Source organism: Oncorhynchus nerka, linkage group LG14, assembly GCF_034236695.1.
Source record: "Oncorhynchus nerka isolate Pitt River linkage group LG14, Oner_Uvic_2.0, whole genome shotgun sequence".
Lineage (NCBI taxonomy): Eukaryota > Metazoa > Chordata > Actinopteri > Salmoniformes > Salmonidae > Oncorhynchus > Oncorhynchus nerka.
Genome location: NC_088409.1, coordinates 73706806 through 73718798, shown reverse-complemented (window position 1 = coordinate 73718798; position 11993 = coordinate 73706806). Strand labels below are relative to the sequence as shown.

Genomic DNA, 11993 nt, shown 5'->3' with positions numbered 1-11993 from the left:
AGAGTTACCTCTGCTGCAGAGGATACGTTCATTAGAGTTAACTGCACCTCCGGTTGCACTTAGTGGGACTATCATTTGTTTTTCAACAGGACAACCCAAAACACACCTCCAGGCTGTGTAAGGGCTATTAGACAAAGAAGGAGAGTGATGGAGTGCTGCATCAGATGACCCGGCCTCCACAATCACCGACCTCAACCCAAATGAGACATTTTGTTATGAGTTGGACCGCAGAGTGAAATGCAGCCACCAAGTGCTCCGCATATGTGGGAACGCTTTCAAGGCGGTTGGAAAAGCATTCCTAATGAAGCTGGTTGAGAGAATGCCAAGAGTGGGCAAAGCTGTCGTCAAGGCAAAGGGCGGCTACTTTGAACAATCTAAAATAGATATTTGTTTAACACTATTTTGGTTACTACATGATTCCATATGTGTTATTTCATAGTTTTGATGTCTTCCCTATTATTCTACAATGTAGAAAATAGTAAAAATAAAGAAAAACCCTTGAATGAGTAGGTGTGTCCAAACCTTTGACTGAAAAACCCCCCCACAGGCAAATCACTTTTTTTGAACGCACTGGGCCTTTAATAACTTTTTTCCACAGTTAATAATGCTTCATTACAAGCCTTAGTTCATAGTAATTCGTCCTATAGATTATTACTCTTGTGTATAGATGTTACAGAGTAGAAAGTATAAAAACAACCAGTGCAAAATTAAACCATGTCCATAATGATAGGGGGCGGGGCGTTTCATGTGCGCACAGGTGCAGGCGGGCAGGTGACCCGTTATAACTGTCCACTTCGAGGGTAAGGAGGGGAGACTACTGTCTACATTTCAACTCTGGAGAGAAATGGAAAGCAGCACATATGTAAGGGTTTCATGAGTAAAGTCAAGGGAAACAGAGCGTCGACTTCTCGACAAATGGTTTCTTATTTGACCGTGAACGGGGGAAGTGTACCAGCGCCAGTTCTCTGCAATGTTTGCTCGGCGGACGGGAAAGCTGAAATAATTCATAAACTATTACCTTTCTATACTGTCTAAGTTCTGCTTTCCGCGTTCACTTTGGCCAGAAGTGGAGCGGATGAAAGCCCACTGAACAGGAGACGAACTTCAAAAAGACAACAGACGCCCACTCCCTTTGTAGACAAGTTTGCTATTTGTCTTGCACAGGGCACGTGCGGTTCATGTTGGGCAATGGCGATGTCTGGGAGAGTCCGAGCGCTCCTGTTATTGTTATGGATTTTTCAAGGTAAGATAATTTTGTGCCGCAACTATTCTATTTACCCTTTTGTTTTTTTTGATTATGTTAACAAATGACACATTTTCTACTATTTCAATCATTATTGTCGTTCCAGCTCTATGCGTCATTTATTTACACATACAGACTGTTAGGTTACGGTCTTGTGGTATACGTTATTTTTCACATTTAGTGGTTCTGTGTAGTTTTCAGAAGATGTGGCATTGGAAAATCCCTCAGGCAATTTCACAAATTGTTTATAAGATGTCGAACTGCTATGGCTGTAAGGTACCACCTGTTTTATAAATATGATGTAGCCAATGAATACTTAAAACGTGTGAAGACCTCGCTCTTTAGTGTAGTGTTCTAGCATGACGAAAAGTAGATCTTGGCTCCAAATCTACAGTATTTGATATCAATAAATATATATTAATTAGACATGTGAGATCCACTGTTTGGCCCAAACGCATGTGCATGGTGTTACAATAGTGTTGTAATGTAGTTTGTAGAAATTGCCTCCTGAGATTTCGCCCCTGAAGTGAAAATGTATCTAGTAGATAGCTTATTACTCCCTGTACAAGTTTTTTAGGTGGCTGTTGTTTTTCAAAGCACAATTGAACCAGGTGTTGGTTTCTTCAATAGTGGAGGGGAGAAAGATGCGGTGTGCTCATAGGTATGCTGTCTCACTGGCTACGACATGCATCCCTTCACCTGTCAGGACAGTTCAAACTATCAAATTGCATTGTTACTCTGATGGTATTCTGATGGTTTTTAATCAGCTAGATTCAGCCGCAGGCCGATTTGTTTTCTTGAGCGGATGGTTAGGAGACCTGAACATAATTACAAATCATTTGTAGAGTGCAAATTGACTGCAATAACCTCAAACAGATAATATTTTATTAAAACAATCACTTCAAACCTTGCTAACGTTTTGTGTACAATCACACAGATCTCTGTGTGGGAATACTTTGGAAAATATTTCCCCCCCAAAAATTGCTTGGTGCTGATTTGCTGGTGTATTTACAGTTATTTTGTTTCTCAAACTTGGGGGGCCAAGTAAAATCACCCGCATGCCACCAGTTGGGGAACAAAATAAGCATGTTTTATATTGTAACTTATTTTGTGTTGAGGAAACCCCCATACTAGATTGACTACCAGCAGCAGCACAGTGAGATGAGCATTGTGGTTGTTGCTAAGCTGCCCAGCCCACGCTGCTGAAGTCAAAGGAGGTTGTAATCCTCTGATTTGCCCTGGCGTTTTAACAAGGCGAGGACAAGGTACAGATTCACCGGCCGGCCCGGGTGGCGGTCTTGGTTGATGAGATTAAAACGCGAGTGATGACGACAGACTGGCTAAGGGACTGGTTTCACGTCAGGCTGGGATTAAAATGGCAAACATGGAGTTGGAGTGTGTTCATCATGACACTATCCATTCAGCCTGGAGTAAACCCTGTGTTGTAGGATAGGCCATGGCCAACATGAACTCATCAACTCACAGCATTATTTTACTTCCATCTGTCCTACTTACATAGGATGTTAGGGGATTGACAGCAACCATTGGCTCCTCCAGTCAGAGGATTTATCATCTATGCCGTAGGACAGGACACCTGGGTGGAGTTTGATAAATTAGGATAACAGTATATAAGGGTGGACAACTGAACTGCATGAGCCAGAAAAGGCATTTCCTGTTTGTTAGTATTAAATGCATCCCTCAAATTTAATTCTGGACCTCGAAGTCAGTTCCACTGCTTTGTTAATTAATTTGTTTTTCATTCTGCCCCTCTAATCATTGACTGATGTAGACCTTGGACACTAGGTGGGAGCAATTTATTATCAGGTAAAAACAGAACTAGCAGTACTCCAGACCTCTATGGGTAAGATTTGAGTACTCCAAATCAGTCCTTGATTAGAGGGGAAGAATGGTGGGGGGACAGTGGAACTGGTTTAGAGGTCAGATATGAATTTGAGGGCTCTAGGCGAGGGATTTTAAAACCTCTCCTCTGGGACCCCCAGCCGTTCCATGTGTTTTAACTATTCCACAGCTAGCAAACCTGATTCAACTAATCATCAAGTCCTTGATTAGGTCAATTCAGGGCTACAACACAGTTGTGAGACGTTTGGTGGTCGCAGAGGATAGGTTTGAAAACCACTGCTCTGGGCTATCAGTTATAACTGCTCAACTCGGCCCCCATAACGTTCTGCAGATGTCAGACCCTGATACTACAGTTTGCTGCTAGATAAGGAAGGTGATTACACTGTTGCTAGTTTATGAGTGTGTATGGGTATATCTCTGTGTGTGCTTAATGCGTGCACATGATGGGGCCTATTAAATGCTCACCCAGCTGAAGTTGTTGCCTCCTAACATTAACCTAGCCTACTGTCAATGGAGAGCTTCCATTTACGAAACAAAATGTCATTTTCTTTTTGCATGTTTTTATCACCGTTGCTATGCTCAGATTAGGACTGAATTATCTGTGGAATTGTATTTCATACCCAGGCTATTTAGAGGGAGAAATAAAAAAAAATCCTGTTTTTATTATATTATGTTGCTATTCTGTGTTAGCCATTAGTGTCAGCCATACACCTGTATCTGTACCTTGTGGAGGAGAAGGCGTTAATGTGATCTATAAGCTTTTTTTCCTCGCTGGGGAGGAAAAGCAGTAAAATTAGGCTAGGGGCCTATTGGATTGAGGAAGCCTCATGTCAATAAACACACTGACAGGGTTGACAGCTAGTGCAAATGTCACACTTAAACTGGCCAATTAGGCCTGACAGAAAAAATATGATAATAACATTGCTATGTGACAGTTTTCTTTGTTTGAGACAGCTGATTGCTGATTTGTTTTGGTAAAATGTATTTTATAACATAAGGAAGTGAAATTTCATCAACAATGTGCATTTTCACCCACTCTTGACAGACCCAACTCTTCCTGTCAAACCATAACAGGAGATATCCTGAAATATGTGAATTTGTTGGGTCCATGTGAGCAATTAATCACTAAGTAGTGCTTTATGGTAGGCAAAACTCTTTGGTATTAAAGTTGATGGAACAGTCGTACTGTCCCCACCCCCAGAGGTTTTTACATGTGTTCACTATTGTCTAAATGTGAATTTAGCAAAATCACATGTGTTCCATAGTAACAGTGGTGGCAGATGGCACAGAGGGAGCCAGTACCTCGGAGTTGGCTCCTCTCTCAGCAGAGATCATTAGCAAGGCTAGTGCCAAGCTAGCTGTGGCAATTTATTATTATTGTTATTATATATATAACCCCCACAATGCAGCTAGGACGTGTAGCACCTAAAGTCAATATTTCACATCATTAGCTCCTACTGACAGTGAATGGGCGAATATGTTACTGAGTTTTAATATTTGAATATGTATTGTAATATAAACTCCTGTGTTTCTTTTCCATTCTGTTTGTTTGAGCTCCCTTCAGAATAGCATACAGTAACCTTTTATACACTGTCAATCTGCTGATGGGTCTGACCTGAATTGGCAGCAAGACAAAAGTAGCCTACAATGGTTGTTTAATGGGTTGAAAATAGGCCTGTCTTCGTGGCACAATAATACTCATTCAAACATACAAACATAAATCACTGTACTGTATTTTACTACGGTACAGTGTGACTTTGGGGAAGGAAACAGAGCGTTTCTGACGATGAAGTTGAGTGTGGCAGTGAAGCGAGCTGAGGCACACAGACTGCAGTAAAGGTGGCGGTGTGTGTGCTGCCACAGCTGCAGCTTGACAGGAGCACTTCACCACCAACACATCTCCATCTAGATCCTGTTCTCATGTGACTAATGATGCAGGGGTGGGAAGGTGGAGGAGGGCAGGCATCAGGCGTGGGAGGTCTGATATGGGAGGGAAGGGAGTAGGAAGGCAGGGGAGGGTAGGTGGGGGGAACGGAAGGCTTAGGTGGCCAGTGAGAGGAGTTGGAATACAGGCCAGTGAGGCCACACCACTATCACCCCACTCTGCCAATTACTGACGGAGACAGTGGAGTGAATTTCATAAAAATTGGAAAACATTTAAATGTGATCATTTTTAGATAAAACTACATATTCTAATCAAATGTATTTATACAGCCCTTCGTACATCAGCTGATATCTCAAAGTGCTGTACAGAAACCCAGCCTAAAACCCCAAACAGCAAGCAATGCAGGTGTAGCAGCACGGTGGCTAGGAAAAACTCCCTAGAAAGGCAGAAACCTAGAGAGGAACCAGGCTATGAGGGGTGGCCAGTCCTCTTCTGGCTGTGCCGGGTGGAGATTATAACAGAACATAGCCAAGATGTTCATAAATGACCAGCAATAATCACAGTAGTTGTCGAGGGTGCAGCAAGTCAGCACCTCAGGAGTAAATGTCTGTTGGCTTTTCATAGCCGATCATTAGGAGTATCTATCGCTCCTGCTGTCTCTAGAGTTGAAAACAGCAGGTCTGGGACAGGTTGCACGTCCGGTGAACAGGTCAGGGTTCCATAGCCGCAGGCAGAACAGTTGAAACTGGAGCAGCAGCATGGCCAGGTGGACTGGGGACAGCAAGGAGTCCTCATGCCAGGTAGTCCTGAGGCATGGTCCTAGGGCTCAGGTCCTCCGAGAGAAAGAAAGAGAACTAGAGAGCGCATACTTAAATTCACACAGGACACCGGATAAGACAGGAGAAGTACTCCAGATATAACAAACTGACCCTAGCCACCCGACACATAAACTACTGCAGCATAAATACTGGAGGCTGAGACAGGAGGGGTTAGGAGACACTGTGGCCCCATCCGATGATACCCCCAGACATGGCCAAACGGGAAGGATATAACCCCACCCACTTTTCCAAAGCACAGCCCCCACACCAGTAGAGGGATATCTTCAACCAACAACTTACCATCCTGAGACAAGACCGAGTATAGCCCACAAAGATCTCCGCCACGGCACAACCCAAGGGGGGGGCGCCAACCCAGACAGGATGACCACATCAGTGAATCAACCCACTCAGGTGATGCACCCCTCCTAGGGACGGCATGAAAGAGCACCAGTAAGCCAGTGACTCAGCCTCTGTAATAGGGTTAGAGGTAGAGAAACCCAGTGGAAAGAGGGGAACCGGCCAGGCAGAGACAGCAAGGGCGGTTCGTTGCTCCAGAGCCTTTCCGTTCACCTTCACACTCCTGGGCCAGACTACACTCAATAATATGACCCACTGAAGAGATGAGTCTTCAGTAAAGACTTAAAGGTTGAGACCGAGTTTGCGTCTCTCACATGGGTAGGCAGACCATTCCATAAAAATGGCGCTTTATAGGAGAAAGCCCTGACTCCAGCTGTTTGCTTAGAAATTCTAGGGACAATTAGGAGGCCTGTGTCTTGTGACCGTAGCGTACGTGTAGGTATGTACGGCAGGACCAAATCAGAGATTTGAGAGTAGGAGCAAGCCCATGTAATGCTTTGTAGGTTAGCAGTAAAACCTTGAAATCAGCCCTTGCCTTAACAGGAAGTCAGTGTAGGGAGGCTAGCACTGGAGTAATATGATCACATTATTTGGGTCTAGTCAGGATTCTAGCAGCTGTATTTAGCACTAACTGAAGTTTATTTAATGCTTTATCCGGGTAGCCGGAAAGTAGAGCATTGCAGTAGTCTTACCTAGAAGTAACAAAAGCATGGATAAAATTTTCTGCATTTTTGGACAAAGTTTCTGATTTTTGCAATGCTACGTAGATGGGGGAAAAAAGCTGTCCTTGAAACGGTCTTGATATGTTCGTCAAAAGAGAGATCAGGGTCCAGAGTAACGCCAAGGTCCTTCACAGTTTTATTTGAGACGACTGCACAACCATTAAGATTAATTGTCAGATACAACAGAAGATCTCTTTGTTTCTTGGGACCTAGAACAACCATCTCTGTTTTGTCCAAGTTTAAAAGTTGATCATCTGCAGCCATCCACTTCCTTATGTCTGAAATACAGACTTCTAGCGAGGGCAATTTTGTGGCTTCTCCATGTTTCATTGAAATGTACAGCTGTGTCATCCGCATAGCAGTGAAAGTTAACATTATGTTTTCGAATGACATCCCCAAGAGGTAACATATCGTGAAAACAATAGTGGTCCTAAAACGGAACCTTGAGGAACACCGAAATTTACAGTTGATTTGTCAGAGGACAAACCATTCAGAGACAAACTGATATCTTTCCGACAGATAAGATCTAAACCAGGCCAGAACTTGTCCGTGTAGACCAATTTAGGTTTCCAATCTCTCCAAAAGAATGTGGTGATCGATGGTATCAAAAGCAGCACTAAGGTCTAGGAGCACGAGGACAGATGCAGAGCCTCGGTCTGATGCCATTAAAAGGTCATTGCACTTGTGAAGGTGGTAAGTCTCAGTGCTATGATGGGGTCTAAAACCAGACTGAAGCATTTCTTCAGGAAGGCAGTGAGTTGCTGCACAACAGCCTTGTCTAAAATTTGAGAGGAGTGGAAGATTCGATATAAGGTTTGGCTTTTTCAAGAGGCTTTATTACTGCCACTTTTAGTGAGTTTGGGACACATCCTGAGGTGTCGTCAAACAATTAATTAAAACACTGTTTTGTAATGGTCTACAGTATCCTCAACAGCACTCTGTAGGGTAGCACCATGGTGTAGCCGGAGGACAGCTAGTTTCTGTTCTCTGGGTACGTTGACTTAAATACAAAACCCATGAGGCTCATGGTTCTCACCCCCTTACACAGTAATTATGACAACTTCCGGAGAACGTCCTCAAACATATCAGAGCTCTTGCAGCATTGACTGGCATGTTGTCCACCCAATCAAAGGATCAGATAAGTTCATCTATCACTGAAACCATAAGCTTCAGCTAACACTGCAGTGCAAAAAATGTGGTGAGTAGTTGACTCCAAGAGAAAGACAATAGTTTAACATTTTTTAACAAATTATTTTATTCAAAAATGAAGGCGAAGCAAGAGTGGTGGAGAGATTTAATAAGTTTTGCCTATTTAGCCCTGGCTCAAACAGAGGGATGCTATGTTAGCTAGTTGGCTATATCCAACAGAACACTGGTACTCTTCCAAGTCAAGGTAAGCTTTTGGTTTTTACAAATGTATTGCAACCAGGGCACGCTGGTGTAACTGCCTGCTAAACTGCGTACTGACTATACACTAACATTACTGCATAATTGTAGCGGCTTTACTATCGCGTTAGTTCTATTAACTGTGTTGCCTATGACGTTACTTTAACTAATATGGTGACCACAGTGTAGGCTGTGTGTAGTGGTTATGATATGGTTTGGCTTGGAAAGGTTTTTTCACCTGGTCACATACAGCTGAGATATTGTGCATTGAAGTTCACAAACAAAGGTGAGAGGAAGAGAGTGCATAGATGGGAGAAGGGATGCAATGTGGCTGCTGTGAGAGTGAACGATGTGTGTTCAAGGGTTTCCATTCTGCCGATTCTGTTAAAATGTTTCTTAAGCGGAAGCAAAAGGGATAAATATACCTGAATTTGTCCAATAGAAACTCTTGTTTGCAAATGTTAGACTAATGGCAAGGCAAGGGTGTGCAAGGCGTTATTGAATGTGTCACTGTCTGTAACATCAAATTTTTATCTCGACCTGTGTGCATCTACTTTGTATACTTTAATTCATAGGCTAGGTTGTAGCAACCTCATAATGGGTATAGGGAAAATTGGAAAATCATTTACAGTAGTAGCCTAAACCTATCGACGTTAAATTGAACTGGGTGAATAAAATATGAATGACAGTCATCCAATAATCTGTAATAGATATAAGGCCATGCTCATAAAAAAATAAAGTCCTCCTTGCTTTGGCCTCAATAGTTTCGGTTCACTTATTCACATTTTTTAGTATTGACTTTTATGTCGTTTGGCTCAATTTCACTTATCATACAATGCATGTCAGTTGGAGTACTTGATGTCCAGGGGTTAACGGTATCACGGTGTCCAATCATAAATGGCAGATCTCTGCGCAAGCGACGTGCCATTTGCTCCCTGGCTTCGGGTGGTGATTTAGGCCAGGTGCATCCTGGGAAAATAACATGCACTAATGGGGTAGAATCTCCTTTCGATCAAACAGACAAACTGAGAGCAGTGTGGGCTTCAGGGATCAAAACAATCAATGGAAGATCACAAACACATTTTTATGAATCATCCCTGTTAGTGTATACTACCATACATGCCATGAATCAGAACAAATCCACATTCTGCACATAGTGTTGCATTTTCTTTTGCAGTTCATCACAATCAGGTTGAGCCTAGTGAGGTGGGAGGCTGGTGGTCTAGTCTCAGCTGTAGAACTGTTATTCCCCCTAATGTACCAACACAAACAGCCCTTTGTTAAAACCGAAATCTCTAAAAGCATCTTTCATTGACATTTTAAAATGGCTTGCCATTGATTTCCGAGGCAGGGTATAAAGGTGTGGAAAGTGGTGGTGTGTCCGTAAAGCCTGCCTTTATTCTGTCGACTTTGTTGTGCAAGTAGGAGACGGGTTACCGGGTCGAAGTGAAGAGTTTTGTAGTGAGCGAGTGGAAGATTACTTGTGTGTAATTGTAGAGCGACGTGATCCGGGGGTGTAATAGCAGAGGATGGGTCTGTGGTAGAGAGCTGTTGGAGATTGGTTTGCTATGTAATGATGGATGATAGGCTTGCTGAGTAAAGCTAGATGGGTTTGTCAGTGGAAAAGGGCAGAAGATGGCTATGTTGGAACGGCGGAGGGAGGATTGATGGTTTTGGCTGTGGGGAGATGAGAGATTAGTATTCATTGAGGAGTGCGGGCGAGGCATGCTTTATCCTCTCTACCGGCTGCAGGCCTCGGGCCAGGTGGATGGGGTAAATCAGGAGGGGTGTGACCTGGTCTTAGAAGGTGCTGTCAGGCTTTAGACCTTACATGCCAGGTTTTGTGAGGCTAAGGACCTTCTAAGGAGGCTACTGCAGGGGATTGATCAGCACAGGGGTATGGCTGTTGTCCAACACCGATTACAGCCAGCTAAGTATGCTTCTCTCTCATGAGTGAGACTTTGTGGAAAACAGTTATTCTGGGGTCAAAATTGACTACAACATGTAAATAGGATAATTTTAGTCAGTCAGTCTATGCTTAAACTGAGTTTGGAACAGCCGTGCATCACAATGGGTAACTGAAGGTTGGGTTTTGATTTAACGATGTTCATTTGCCAACTAACATGCGATGAACAGCTACAATGATTGCACTCTGTCCAATAGCATAGACCGTGAGAGAGACTTGCTCAGCAGCTCTGAATTTGTTTACATAAGACAACACGTCTTACTTGAGAAATACTGCACCAAACACCTTCACCTGTGAAATTGTGCAACTAAAACATCCTCTGCAAAAAACATCAACTCAAGAAATCTGTAATTCACTTTTATCTTAGATTCAATCTGGGGATTTTGAGAAAGGGAAATAGGCTTCTATAGTGCCTCGTGGGTGAAAAACATAATTAACCAAATGCACAATCGGTCAGGAAATACAGCTCCGACTGAAATCTTGTTTTTCTAATAATCAACAGAAAAACATGCCAATCGGTGTGTTCAGTTTTAAGTGGGATGCAGCTTTCTTCCACAATAGGCTTTTCATTAGTCGTCTGCAGTTTCAATTTACCTCTTAATAAAGACCCCTTACTTCCTAGTTGGACTGACTCCCTCCCTAACAATGTTATCTAAGTCAATAAGGAATTCCAGAATATGAACATGTTAGATCTCAGATCAGGGAATTGGATACAACTTGCTCTTCAATTATGTCTCCAGCGGTACGCAATCATGGAAATCAGACCAATAGATTTACAAGTGCCATTCCAGACAAACTGCTTTTCAAATGACCATTGGCTATTGGAATTATCAAGTGTGAAGTCCCCCTGAGTCAAGACATTTGACGATGCTAAGAGCCTTGGAAGTCCTGGTAGATTATATTACTTTTATGGACGTGCAACACAACCTTATTGACTGAATGGAGAATGTCTAATCAAACCAAATACATGTATTTGTGCCGTCATTGGCTCCTAGGAACGTTTCATCAGAGTGATATAATATATATTTGATAACAGGAGAAATTAGGTTACATATCGGGGGAAAATAAACAGAATGATTTTTATTAGATGTTCTTGGGAGTGAAACTTTTGAGCTTGTCATTTCTATTTCAAGCCCTGAGGTCGCCTGGCTGGCTCTCTAAATTGATGCGTGCAGGGCTGCTTCTCAGAAACCTGCTTCGACCTGATAAGCCCAGTAACCATTGGCATTTTCACAGGTCTTGCTCAGGCTCCCTTAAAGTATTTTCCAGTTCAGGTGCTAAGATGAAGTCCTAGTATGCACTCCATTCACGTGGTTTGGCATCTGCCATACCTCAGGTCCATAAAATATGGAGTTCATTCTGAAAATATAGGGACATATTTGTTTGATAGTTTCAAATCTGAAACTGATTGCATTTTTCTGTTCGGTTGTCTCAAATCATTCTGTTATTGAACAGGCTGTAATTATTCAAAATGGCTTTACTTCTAAAATAATTATCTTAGTGGGTATTCTGCTCTCTGATGCTATTTCTAATGCAGCACTACTATTAGTCCATGTTTTCAATACAGAATGAGGCATCGTACTCAGAGTAGCAGACGTCTCCTTTGTCAGACATGGATCACCAAGTGTACGTTTTGGGGTTTGATGATTCGGATGCATACAGAAAGGGTTGTTGGGAATTGATTTACTGGTTCTGAATGTCTGTGGCCAGTCAGGCCTGACACAGATCTTTAGGTTCTGTATCATAGTCGGTGGCA

The 11993-nt window shown here is 42.7% G+C and overlaps 1 protein-coding gene across 3 annotated transcripts in view; it reads left to right on the top strand.

The window, feature by feature from the left end:
• The first annotated feature begins 746 nt into the window (after positions 1-746).
• Positions 747-11993, top strand: part of LOC115141858 (endothelial cell-selective adhesion molecule-like) — a 78951-nt gene continuing 67704 nt past the window's right edge. For all 3 annotated transcript variants that reach the window (XR_003865413.2, XM_029681149.2, XM_029681147.2), the window contains exon 1: positions 747-1243. Coding sequence is in view for 2 of the 3 variants with exons in the window: in XM_029681149.2 (XP_029537009.2) it covers positions 1189-1243 (55 nt within the window). In the remaining variant the exon portion in view is untranslated. The remainder of the gene's footprint in view (positions 1244-11993) is intronic.